General features: G+C 42.2%; 1 protein-coding gene across 1 annotated transcript in view; it reads right to left on the bottom strand.

Moving 5' to 3' along the window:
* Window positions 1-7,677, bottom strand: part of metrnlb (meteorin like, glial cell differentiation regulator b) — a gene marked incomplete in the record, with an annotated part of 8,541 nt that extends 864 nt beyond the window's left edge. Inside the window, 5 exon segments of the mRNA XM_065952811.1 lie at window positions 10-229; window positions 2,154-2,213; window positions 5,564-5,789; window positions 5,899-6,082; window positions 7,268-7,677. Of these exon segments, the coding sequence (XP_065808883.1) occupies window positions 10-229; window positions 2,154-2,213; window positions 5,564-5,789; window positions 5,899-6,082; window positions 7,268-7,362 (785 nt within the window).
* Between the last annotated feature and the right edge of the window lie 6,556 nt (window positions 7,678-14,233).

Below are 14,233 nucleotides of genomic sequence, written 5' to 3'. Positions count from 1 at the left end.
GCCCAGCCAGCCTCGCCAAAATGGACAGGGCCGGTGAAAAGGTACTCATCCCCCCCAGGGTCCACGCCGCACTGCGCAGGAACATTGATACGTCCACTCCACCGCCGCCCTCTGGCTCCGCTCCATGCAAACACCCGGCTCTTCTGACGGAACAGTCGGCTCAGAGTCACCACAGCAGGAGGGTGCTCGTTGGTACCTGATGTCACTCCCTGGAAGACGCCACTGCCAGCTACAGAGACATAAACAGGACATATAGAGTGAAGGAGAAACATTAATACATCATAGATAGCTCAAATGAAAGTGTATCTGATAACAAAAGAACAAAGGGTTAAACCTTCACATGCTGAATGAGAAGGATTTTCAGTTTGCAGGAAATAATTTCTCCTTTTCTTTCGATTAATTAAAAACGTTTATAGTGTGTGACAATGAAAAGGTGGTTTATTGAGCAGCACTAACAGTAGGGTTGTAGTACTTGAGTCTGACCCGAGTCCTGATTTCAGGACTTGATACTCGACTTGGACTCGTACACTGATGACTCGGGTTTCAACTCGGACTCGAGCATTTACTGCATTTAGACTCAGTGGATGGAGAGGAGGAGTCCCTCTTACTTCGTGATGAAGACTGTGTTTATGTTTTCATACATTTTTTATCAGCTTGGACTGAAGGCTGACTTGTGCGTTCCCCTGCAGACGCGTTCAGGTGTGTTCACCTGTATGGGTGCTCATGTGGTGTCTTGTTATTAGCCACAGTTTTTTTATCTGGTGGTGATGCACCGATTGTAGTCATATCAATGAAGATTGGGCAAACCATGTCATAAATTGAAAATTCTGATTAATATCGGGCTGGTTGCAGGTATTTTTGAGTTTTCAGACACCTGCAGGTATACCACCACAACAGAAACGCTCAGGGCATCTCCTCGAGAGGGGCGTGGTGCACATTTACACACAACACATAGCGTTGTGACTTCATTCACAGTTTTAATATGTAGACACACAGAATAATATCCTACCAAATAAAACGTGTTTTCTACATGTACAAATGTGAAACAGAGATCCTCCTTATAAATCCAGAGCTCCATCAGAGCTGTGTTCAACAGTTTATTTTAGGTGCTGAAAGTGTTTCAGTCCACTTTGAGGAGTTTCCGCTGTACTGTCTCTTTAACAGTTTCAAACAGGTTTTACTGTTTGCTGCTTGAATGTCCTGTGATATTTGCTGCAGGGACATCACTATGACATCACTGCACTTATGTAAACATTTAGAGTTGCTGTAAACTGCTTGTCTAATCTTTAAAGTAAACAGTTGAAGAAGACCCTCATACATTAATGCAACACCATCTGCTCAACATAATTTATAATCATTAAATGATAATTTGACTCTTTGTTTTGACAACACCACACCCTCTAAGACTGAGGTACAGTATAAACATGAAGACTCAGATAATAAAGAGGTAGAGCTCAGATCAGCAGCATTAACTTCATATTAACACATTATTGTGCTTAGGAGGAGAACAGAAGCCCATCTTAGAACTTGTACTCACACTCAACCTTGAGGACTCAGAATTTGACTCAAACTTGGGTGGAGGGGACTCGGCTAGGGTGCGACTCAGATTTTTCTTCAGTGACTCAGACTCGACTCGGACTCGAGCGCCGGGGACTCGACTACAACACTGGCATTTGAATCAATTCAATTCAATCCGCCCAAGTATTTTTGTTGCTGCGGCCTTTTATCAGTTAGCAGCAGTAGCCTATGGTACTTGATGGTAGCACACTTAAGAAAGAGATATTTCTGCGTAAAAGTATAAATGTTAGCTTTGTCAGGTGTGTCATCAAGAGGACAACAAAACAACCTTTACAATGCTAGTTTGTTGATTGAAGGTCGGATCAGTCATTTCGGATCAAATCCAGCGAGTCTAAGAAAACGTAACACTGATCGGTTTTCGCGACACCAAATCAAGCAGTTTGTGGCTCAAGTTCACGAGCACTTTCTTTGTTTCCTGTCCATATGCTAAGCTAAACTAACTAACTGATAACAGTAGATTGGAGCAGACATGAGAGAGGTATTGATCTGTAGACAGAACTTGTGTCAAAGAAAGGAATAAGTGTGTCTCACAACATAAAACTTTTTAAAGTGCACTTCTGTGTGTTTGTATTTACCAAAATCACTGGTACACACAGCCAGGAGGACGTCTTCATCTGAACAAGGTTCACAGGCGACTGAAATTGAAAACATGGAAAAAAGAAACATTAGACATTTACACATGAGAAAAAACAAAAAATTATCTATATCAGTTTTCTGTATTCAAATTGTTTCACTCTAAAGCTGTTTTCACACATGAAAAGGCGACAGGGTCAGTCTAGGGTTAAGCGCGTTAAGTATCTAGACAGATAATTGTCATCACCCTTGCTCGTCGGTAACAGAATTACTAGTGGGTTAAATAAATTATTCCTATTTTTGGCCTCTAATGCTGGTCAAATGTTGTGCTCAAACTGTACACGCAGCCACCGGCCACTAGTCGGGGCTGCAGCTAAATACTGCCCGTAGCTCCTGTTGAAGGACCTGCTCTTTTGGCTCTACAACTCGGATGTAAACAAGCACAGTGAACAGATAGCATCTCGTAGGAGCAGCTCTGTTTGGCAGTCTTTAGATTTAGACAAAGGAGATAAAGTTGTATGTAGGCTGTGTCAGGTTAAACTGGCATATTGACGAGAGTAATGTGTAATAATATTTAGCCCGGGCATGTGGATGTTAACCTGCAGGGAGGACTGAAGGCTGGCAGTGCTAGCACTTCTAACATTAGCCACACTTGGTAAACAAAATTACATCATTAACCTGCTGACAACTTTGAATAAATTGTGCTCAATTTTGACTGTTTTATCAGTGTTTTCTTCCTTTGGATACTGGTCGGTTAAATGGAATTTAAATTTCTGTTTAACCGAATAGGAAATTAGCTGGATGGGCAAAACATAATTCTACATCAATGCTACTGTAAATGTTGGACGTTTTCACAGTGTCAAAAACAAGTGTAAAGTACATACTTGTGAAGAAAACAGAGTATGAAGCTTCACTACGTGCATATGATCGCACTGGTCCTGTGATATGAACTTCATCACCCCCGTCAGCTCACGCAATGGCTCACCCTGACTTAATTTGAAAACTAACTACGGGGGCTGGCAGGAAAAAGTCCAGGTAAAGTCCAAGCGATAAATTCAGCTTTTTTGCATTCATACATGCAGCTCACCCTGACAGTTCCAGGAAATTTCCAGGAATTTTTTAAATGTGTGAAAACACTATTCTCTTTTTTGCTGTATTTGTTATGATGCCAGAGAAACGTAAAGAGAGCATGTGAATGAGAACAGCAGGTGAAGGAGGAGACACAACCACAAAATTGCTCTTTGACCCTGTCAGCTATAAAAACAGCTATAAAGCACCCAGACGCACGCACGCACGCACACACACACACACACACACACACACACACAGAGGCTTGGACAGGCTTTCTTCTGTCCCATTAGGAGAGCAAGCCAGCCTTCCTCTCCACCCACCGTCCTGCCGCTCTACCAGACAGCTCTTATTTTTTACGGGTGGGCTCCTTAAATTCCCTAAGTTTTGGGGGGAATCTGTTCTTGATTGACAGATGAGAGAGGATTGGCTGACACTTGTGCTCGACCCTAGGCTGACCTTTTGATTGGCCTGCTTGTTTTCACAAGTCTGGCAGAGACAGGGGAGTGTGAGGAAGTGGGGGAGGAGAAGGTGTTAGATGAAGAAACGGGTGAAACAGAAACATGCCCTTTTGTCACCTTCACTTTATGTCTGTGCTCGTGTCTGGTATTAGTGGATCATATGTTTGTGAGTTCAACTTTAATCTGCAAAATTACCAGAAGATGTAGTCGTCAAATTCAGTTGAAAAGTACAATCTATCCCTCTGAAATGTTTTTTATCTTAAGAGAGTATTTAAAAAAAGAAAATACTCAAGTTAAAGCGCCTGTGTGGGACTTTCAGTTTGTGTTGGTTTTGGCGACCCCTGTGGTCAGAGCTTGTCCTGTACGTATCTAAATAGTATGCTTTAAAGGTCACATATTATGCTTTTTCTGGTTTTATATGCCCTTTAGTGTGTTTTCCAAGTGTCCTGTGCATGTTTAGGCACATCTATGTGCAAAAATTCAAAGTCCGCTGAAACGCAGCTTCTCCTACGTCCTCCTGTTAGCTGTAGCATTAGCTGCATGTAACGCTCGGTTCTAGCCCCCCTCGATAAAAATTTGTCAGTGCGGCGTCATTGTCAGTGTGAGATCACTGATCTAAGCCCATTGGCTCGTTGTGGCGAGCCCTGCAGCTCATGTTGAAATTTCCAAGACGCGTGCTGAGCAACTGACCAATAAAGACAGGACGGATCGGCAGACCAATCAGAGCAGACTTGGCCCACGTGGGGTCTAACAGTGTGGGCTCAACAGAGTGCAGCTGACGGACTCAGAGTGGAGAGGGAGCAAGGAGGAGCAGTACATGAAAACAGACACTTTTTTTTAACTTTAGCTATTGCGAACGTAAAAAAGTAGATTAAATTAAATATACGAACCCCAAAAAGGGCATAATATGGGCTCTTTAACAAAAAATATCACCCTGCTCACTTATTATCAGTGAAATTCATCAATAATAGATTATCTTTGGGATGGGAATGGAACAAGAGGTTTGTTTCAGCAGTGTGGTGCTCTTCATTTCATGACAACTACCCTGTGATAGCAGTTTCAAGCTTATAAAATAACTACACAGACACATTAAATCTCTTCACTGATGCTCTCTTTTGCTTTTTGTAGGTCATAAAAAGACATCACTAAGAAACTCAAGTGTGTTTCAGAAACACCGCACAGGAGCTTTAAGTTTAAGTATTTCAAAGGATTACTTAGGGACAGTACATGAGTTCATGTATTCATTCCTCAACACTGCGTTAAAAATGTAAGAGTTGGCTTTTTTTAAACACTCAACATTTATTTTAATCTATCTTGACATGCAGGAAAGGAGCTGCTGTCCGGACTTGAACCTGGACCACCCGCTCAGAGGCCTACAGGCCTCAGACCTAACCTCTAGGTCATCAGTGCCCCAAATGCAAATCATTTAAACTGGATCCATTTGCAAACAGCTTTTGCTGACGACTTCATAATGATGCAGAATATCATCTGACATGTGTGAAATCAGTTTAAATACTTGTGGTATGGTTTGGAAAAACATTCAAAAGTGCTCAATGCAGGAATCAAAGCCTCCATTATGATGTATTAAGATAAATCTAAAATCAGAATTATATTGTTATGATCTTGTGTGAACTGTGACACTGAACTTTAAAAAATAATAAAAGCCTGAGTGGAGCAGAAAACATCATTCTGTATCTCTGTTTTCACAGAAAATCACGAGGCAAACTCAGCAGAAAATTTGTTTTTCTGGTGGCACAAGTCTCAACAGTTATTAATGTCAGATAGAAAAAAGCAAGGCCCGATATGAATCAGACTCTGTCTTTTACCCTACATGTAGAGCAAAAGAATAATATTTTGTGAAGTAAGTTCGGGGTTTCTCTTACCTAAACCAGGGTGCAGGTATGGGTACATGTGTGCCCCGGGCCCCTGACTGGGCACCAGCTCATATTGAAAAGCTGTTATCCTTCGGCTGATGTCAGTCTGAGGGACGGCCTCCACAAAAAGAGCCCCCTCTGTGAGGCTGAAACAGTGCACTGTGCCCCGAGCCTGGTCTCTCTCTGCCAGCAGCAGCGTCAGATCCCCGGCATGCTCCAGGTACAGATTAGAACCCTGAGCAAGGAGGGGACAAGATGACAAACTCAAGCTCTCATTCTCATAAGATCTCATTCTCCACTGTGTTTCATCTGAACTGATTTCCTAAAACTGGATTCGGCTTTACCTTGGAGTAAGTGTGGGGTCTGATGCACACATGGAGGTCTGCAGTGTGTCCTGATAATGGTTCTGTGTTTGGCCGCAGGTTGACGATGATGGCTCCTGTCGGGTAGAGCCACTGCAGAGAGCCCTGAGAGCAGCGAAGGTAAACCTGCTCCACATCTCTGCGATGAGACTCATGGCTCAAACCGCTGCACATAGAAATACAGATGTTGACTTCATGTATTTTATATCAGGGATGCTGTGTGCTGTTTTACCCATGGGAAAAAGAAAAAACACTAAAAGCCTTAAAATTATCACGCTGATAAGAAAAAGAAAACAACAGTGCCACTTCTTCACATAAATGCTCTGACAATTTGAGTTTGAAAGCACAAAAAAATCTATCAAGACATGCAATGAAGGGTTAAAGAAACACATGGAAGGGTTTTAAAGTTAATCCTTCACTGATTAAGAGAAACACTGCTGCAGCTGTCTGCCAGCAAATCTTCCACTTTGGACGGATGTGGTCGCAGGCCTCTGATGTGCTTAAGCTACCTCAACACCAGGATCTGATTGGGCTATTAAGTTGTTAGAAGTCTGAGGCTGGTAAACTTTACAACACAGGGGGTGCGGAGCGCGGGCTTTCATTTTTTTATGGCTTGGGGACTTGGAGAAGTGATCAAAGGGGCCTTATAGCTGTATTTGCTTTAGATAAGAGCTGGAGCAGGAAACATTTCTGTGATCATACACTTCCAAAGTGTTTCAAGACGCATGTTTTAAATAATGCATGAAACGATATGGAGAGCCCTGTGAAATTAATCCACCAAAGTCAAAGCACCTCCCGTCTTCTTTTAATTGGTTTCAGTTGTTGTGTGAGTCATATTCCACTCTGAGAAGAGTAATTGAGTAAAGTAAGATTTTAATTTAGATTTCCTTCTGATTTACTGAGCTCTGATGTCACAAGGGTTTTGAGTAGTGACCATGCGCATCGGAGGCAGCCAAAGACATCCTTATCTAGTTAAGATCTGGTCCTGAATATGAATACCACTTATTCTTCTCTGACCCAACAGTGGCCTCCCTGCAGCAAGGCATACAAACTTTACTAAAAACCATCCATCAAATCACTCCTCTTGGCTTGAATCCAGTTAAATGCAGCAAGAACCAGATTAAAGACCCTCCCTTTAACACTAGATGTAGACTAAGTTTATTTCACATCCATAGATTGAGTATCCTAGTACATGAACATGAAAGTGGAGAATCACTTTAAAAAAATGACCTTTCCATGCATGAAACCATTCCTGAATGATTTGCTGGACTCAGCTATGACAATAACATCGTGAAGGTCTCTGTGCTGCTTTCTATGAGACGAGAGGTCATTTGTCCAGCTTTCTCCTCACCTTCCTCTCCAGCTGCACTGGTCGCTGGAGTACTGTGCCACAGCCCCGCACAGGAGCACCGCTGTAATCCAGTGCGCAGCCCACGGCCGGAGCATGGTGGCCGGTCCGATCCCCGGACCCCCCGCACCAGCAGACCAGCGATGCGCGCGCTCTGCTGTTTCCGAACTCCAAAATCCAGTCAAGGTTTTCTCCCAGTGAGCTCCTCTCAGAACGCTCAGGCTACATGTCGGGTTCAGCCAAGGCAAAGGTTGGATCCGAGGGCGAAAACATTTTTGATAAGAGGTTTGTAAAAGGAGCGGTGCGCGCAAGCAGCGGCCCAAGACAACTGGACTGTTTCAAACACTTTGCTTTGTGCTCTCCGCTTCACGTCCGCTTCACGCGTGCCAGGAGCAGAGTCTGCTTGAGTGACACGCGAGCGCTCGCTCCAAACCACTCCCACACACTCCCACTGAAAGATGTGTGCATAGAAAGTCCTGTTGTGCTGATATTACAACAGCATATTATGGATCAAACTTTTACAAAAATCTAATTGTATACTTATCTATAGGCCATCAAGAGCAACCAGCACGTGATTCTGGCTCTGAGTGCTAGTCTCGTATTTTGTAACAAAAACAAACAAAGAACAACAATAGAAAGAAAAAGTCCCACAAGTTAAGAAATGCCAAAATGAAATTTCATTCAAGTTAAAGACCTGTCACAACCTTTAAAATTATCAGTAGGCTATTTACCTATTTTTACAACAATTTAATTAAATTCCTTTGGCTAAGATTATTATGATCTATTCGATATTTATGCCATTTTATTTGTTAAGATTCAAGATGCTTATTGTTACTCCGGATGTGGGTACGTAAGTATGTGCAAAATCTTTGGTTAGCTCAATTTAAAGGGTTTGCCTATTATCATTATCAAATACATATTTACTGTAATAAGAATAACAGCATTCATAAGATAAGGACAAATATAAATCAGAAACTGGTATAGGCCTAAAGAAATATGTTTTACTATATTGAGCACGTCAGCTCGTCCTGTGCTTTTAAGTCAGAGTGTGCGTTATAGCTTCACAAACAGATGGATCATATTATAACAGAGAAAATTAGAGCAGCATGCAGGTCAGGGACAGCAGCATCTTACTTCAACCATTCCCCAAACCAAACCTCCTGCAGCCTGTGCCAAACCCACTTTAAAGACATTTAAGTGTATAGGCCTATAGGTCTGCTCAGTCCTCAATGTGTTTAAGAGTGACTTTTATTTTTCGAGCCTTAAAAGTAATCCTGCGGCATTAGCTTGTTGTATCAATAGTCGACCTCATTGGAAAAAGAAAAGCTCTGACTCAACAAACAGTCACACATGTGCGCTAAACGCCTGTTTGGTTTCTCGGGAGGTTTTCCCGTGAGAAAACAGTCGAGACAGCAAGCATGATACTGACTCGTCACATTCCCCCACACAGCCTGATCTATGTAACGCATTTCGAGAAATACCGAAAGTAACAGACTGCCTTACCCCCCTCCCCCAAACCAGGCGCGCACACAATTTATTATAGCTGCTTTAGTTTTATGTCACAGTGTGCGCATTACCTGCCAATTAAAGTATCAGGACTCGTTCTTAGTGACCTTCAATAAAGTAGATATAAGTTCCATGTTATAATTGTGTGACATTTTGATTAGTACTGTTGCTAAAGCCAAATGACAGCGACACCTGGCTTATCTGACAAACAAACGAATGGAAACTGCACAGATGAGTAACACTTTTCAAGAGACAGCTGTTTAAAACACAAGAGGGATTCCAAAACATGGCAACCTTAAACCACAAAGTCAAATGTGTCACTCATTGTGGAAAATGTCAAATAAAATAAGTGCTGCTGCGGTGCAGATGGCCTTGCGGTTAGGTTGCACTTACAGAGGGCTATAGTCCCCTAAGTATAGGCGGCACAGGTTCAAGTCCAACTTGAGGCTCCTTTCTTGCATTTCTTCCCCACTCCCTGATTTCCTACACTATCCATGTCCTATCCAAATACAGGCTAAAAGCCCAACAGTCAACAACAAACAGGCTGTCAAGGCCAGCATGTTTTAATATCTGACACCTCCCGGCAGCAGTGGTTGCAGTCACACAAAAAACAACAGCATAGACATATAATAATCTTCACGCTGACTGTCTTGTTTCCTCTCTGTAGGTCATCTGGAGACATCAGTTCATTGTTCAGTCTGTCTCATAACTATAACTAAAATCCTCACTGGAGCTTTAAGGTTATGGATAATGTTTTACTTACAAAATAAACCCACGCTATAATATTCAGCTATTATACCACATATAAACATTAAGTTCTGAATGAAAACAAAGATATTTATCATCCCTGGTGTGCTGTCATTGCCCAAACTCAATGACCAGACAGGACGATTGACTGCTACCCCTCAGCTCCTTAAACAAAGCACATCATGTGAACCACTGCACCTACACCTGAGTCCAGAGATTCGACAAGGACTCAATTTCCCCGTTAACACATCTGAAACCTAAATATCTGGAGGTCGCAGGAGGGTCTGACCTGAGTCTAATCCTGTCATCACAACATAGGAAGCCCGAGTCGCTGATGTGCTGTTTGACCTGCTGTGCTCCTTCACCATTCAAAGTATTTACAGAGCAGCAGAGCCCCTGACCTGCCCTCCTGCCCCCAGCCGTCACCTGGCTCTTCTCAAGCGACCTGACACGAGGAACGCTCCGTCTGTCCACACACTGCTTCCTCACGGAGCCACACACACACATTCTTCCATATCTGATTTCAGTCTGCATGACTCTTGTTTTCCTCACTGCTCGCACACAGCACGCTCCTTTTTTTTCATTTTTAAAAACCTGTATTTATCCAGGGGGACCGCCGAGCAGCTCCACCAGCTCTGTTCAGAGGAGAGGTGCCTTGCTCAGGAGCTGCTTGGCAGGTGTGGATGAAGAAAAGGCAACAACATAATTCCTTGAGCTCACAGCACTGACTACTTCATACAGCAAACACCTCTCAGGCGGACATGCTAACTGCAGATGAAGATTGTGTTTGTATGATTGAATTGATGAAGAACTTTTAAACTAGTGAAACCAAGGCCTACACAAGACTCAGAAAAGTTGAATCCGGTTTTGGGGCAGTTTATAAGGGAGGGAGGGAAATACACACATCATGCAGGTGCAAGGCTAGCAAAAACAGCCGCAAGGAAAAGAAGTCCATACAGTCACTCAATGCTAAAAAATCTAAATAATCAAACTATGTCTATCAAGTGACCTTTTTGTTGCCGACCTTTTTGTGGCATTGTGAGTATCTGTTGTCTTTTCCTTCTGTTGTCTGTCTGTGTGTTTTTTTGGTTATGATTCATCTAATTCAGTTAAGAGTAGTTTACCTAAACTCATCAGGTACATTTCACCTAGCATGGCCACAACTTCTCACCAATTGACTAGCTAGATGTAGCTTGATGCTAACACTTGATGTCATCATCAATTAAGGGGATAGCAGAAATAACATCACCATTGTGGTTATTTTAGCCTAAGGTCGTTTGTTAAAGCCTAAGAGATGCTAAGTTAGTTTCTTAGCATCTCTATATGGTCTGTAACGCTACAGCCATCGCGTCAATGACCAGTTGTTGGATTGTACCCACGTCCAGAGTGACAATAAACATGGTGGGTTGAATTAATTTACCAAATCAGCAAATCAAGGGGGCGTGCCATGACACCTGTCACTCACTTACACTCTGGAAGTTAATGGAAGAGGATATTAAAGTTTAGCGATAGTGCATGTTTTTCTTGTAACTGTTAACTTCAGGAGCCACTCTATGTGTCACTTACTATTTATTGTATAAGAAACAGAAGGCTTAGCCCTGCTGGTCCATTTATAGCAGCCTCCATGGCCCCAACTAAATTTTGGGAAAATGCGTAGACTATGTGCTGCATTTTGATTTTGACAACTGCTTTGAATTAAAAGGCAACCCACAGCACATACATACCACTCACACACACACACACACACACACATCTTACTTGTATGAACAGAGATGTTGAAACAAAGGAATGTGGCGAAGTTCCAGGTGAATGAAAAAGCCTTCAGTGTCTGACCTGTGAGCTCTCTTCACCAAAACACACCTGACTCTTATCTGTCTTATCATCTGCACTGTCAGAGGTCAAGCAGTTGTGTAAATGCATTTTATTTAGACACACATGCAGGTTTATCTAACCAGTGATGGCAGCAGGCCCTGAGGTCAGGGTCATTCACTGAGTGAGTGAGTGAGTGAGTGAATGTGTGTGTGTGTGTGTGTGTGTGTGTGTGTGTGTGTGTGTGTGTGTGTTATCAGGTCTGATGTCTGCAGAGAGACATAGTGTAAACACTGAGTAAAGCTCTGTTTACTCTCTTTCTGAGACTCTTTCATAGTTTCTCCATTAGAGCTCGCTCTGATCACCAACCAAGTGCTTAATCATGAGGGCAGAGTGAGTAAAGAGGACAGCGTATATTTAGACAGACTGTGGTCTTACTTAAACAAAATCACTTTGGTAAGTAACATCCTAAAATCTATGGTGTCCATTTTGTGGAAATATATCCAGGACACCTTATAGCTCATTGACTTTGATATGAGACCCCGAAAAACAACTGCCAAACCTGCCGCTTCACTGAAATATTTAGGAAGAGAGAGAGAAGAGGAGACAATGTTCAGTGAGAGTTTATAAAGAAATGTTTAAATGTAGAGTTAAAACAACGGGAAAAAAAACAGTAGTGCTTTTGAGTTCAGCGCTAATATCAGCATGCTAACATGGTTAGAATGACCATGTTAGCATGTTGATGTTTAACCGCTGGAATGTTTATTGTGTTCACTATCTTTGTCTTGTGTGTACGCAGGCAAACATTTGCTAATTAGCAGCAAATACACAGTGCAGTTGGGGCTGATGGGAGTTTCACTAGTTTGGCAGGTATCAGAGACAAACAAACAACTACAAACCAAAAATGGTACTAGAGGGAGAACTGGGTTAACTCAAATAGAAATACTAGTCAACACTTTTGTCTGTGATATGTTCCAGTTTGGAGGATCATCCAAATATTTGACTTCATGCTTTGGGAACATGTTGGAGTCAGTGAATCAAATTCAATGGAAGCTTCAAAATGTTGTCGAGATATGTGAGGCTGGATGCTTAACCCACCTAACTGACTGACAGACAGCATCTTATTGGCTGATTCTTTTGCCAGCCTAGTAATGTGGATCAAATTGGAGAAAAGGTCGGATGAACACCGCGTCCTTACAACACACGAGTGTTAGATATTTTTGTCTCATTGCACAACATCGTATGCTCGCCGCCCACACTGAAACTGTTAAATATTTACTTCGTCGCTTTGTTCATTTTAGTCTCCCCTTGCAAACAGTATGGCCTCCAGTGCTTTTGTATGAAAGGTGGACAAAGTGAAGTGTGGTGCTTTGTATTGACAAGCTATTAGTCTCATCCATTAACAGCTTGCAGTGAGTCGGACAACACTTTTCTCCGGGGTTGATACAAGTCAAAGCTCAACATTTCAATCATGGATATGGATACTATATGAATGCACCACTATCTCCACTTTGTAGAAAATGCTAACAAGCTCTGTTGAGGGAAAGAAGCAACGTCCATGTCTTGGAGACAGGAATGTAAATAGAACTTGGGCGTCAAGGTAAAAATGGTTTGTTGTGTTGTTTCGCACAGAGTCGCAGCCATGGGCTGTTAGGACACTCAAATAGGAAACAATTGAATCAAGCTGATTTTCTTGGTTGTATGATTTCGCATAATCCTGGGAAACGGTGTCAAGTAAAAAAAGATTCAAAAATATTGTGCTCAGTAAGAATATTTAATCTAACTGATGAAATGATGAGTCAATAGAAAAATAATCAGTCTATGATATTAAGAAAATAAAACAGCTCTACTCTAAGCTCTTAAAGCGACAGAAATTAAAACAATTTTATTAAAAGTTTGTCTGAAGGAAAACATTTTGGTCATTAAATGTCACTTCACAGGTCTGAATTAACCAACCAAACAAATTTAGCTCGCATCCAACCAGCCAATCACAGCGACTCTGTGAGGAGAATGATTGGGGTTGCTGTGACAACGGTTGGCAGAGGGTTACTGCGACTTTAACCATGAAAGTTTTGACTTTAAAAGATGTCCGCCTTTTCATCGACAAAACAATCAATCAATAACAGATGAATCAATAGAACCTGCTGGATTGGAAAGAAGCACATGGAGGAGGACACCTTTCAGTTTGAACGTTTGTGTATAGAAACACGGAGAGGGAAGAGGGGTTTAGGTCTCGCTTGAGACTGAGTGTTAAGTGGATGTGATATTTTTCCCAGCCTTCACACAGCGCTGTACTGTGGGTGGCAGCGTGCTGGACGTTTCACTTCAAACCTCAGGCTGAATCAGACGCAAACACTCTGTGTCTATTTATCAAACACCATGAATTCAAGCCTGACTTTTAACAAGGTACAGCGATTGTGTGCCTTCACACCACTGTGAAACAGTTTACTCACTCTACTGTAACAAACAAAGGTAGTTTAAAAAAAACAAGACTCCCACGCTTCCACTTTTGCAGCCACTGTTGCTTCCCTACAAATTGCTGCGGGCAGATTTACAGTAAGGCAGACCGCGTCACCAACCCAGGAAACTACAGGGGAGACTTAGTGGAGAAAGGGCTGTTTACCTTTGGGTAGAAAAAAACCCCCCAACTCTCTGTGAGGTAAAATAAACTTCTTGGGTGAGTTTATGTATGAAAACTTTGCCCTCTTAAAGAGGTTATTGTTCTTAAGATTTCATAAGAGACCCGGGGAATTAAAAAAAACAAATATGTACAGTGTCCATGTTTGTAGCAGATGTGATGCTTACATGTGATTTGTCAAAGTTGCATCAGAGAGGAGTGTTGACGAATCAGGGCAACAGTGCTGATAAAACATCCAACCTTCTGTGATGCAGCACTGACACCAGACA

The sequence above is a fragment of the Labrus bergylta genome, chromosome 1 (genome assembly GCF_963930695.1).
Source record: "Labrus bergylta chromosome 1, fLabBer1.1, whole genome shotgun sequence".
Taxonomy (NCBI): domain Eukaryota; kingdom Metazoa; phylum Chordata; class Actinopteri; order Labriformes; family Labridae; genus Labrus; species Labrus bergylta.
This window is presented reverse-complemented; position numbering and strand designations above follow the sequence as displayed.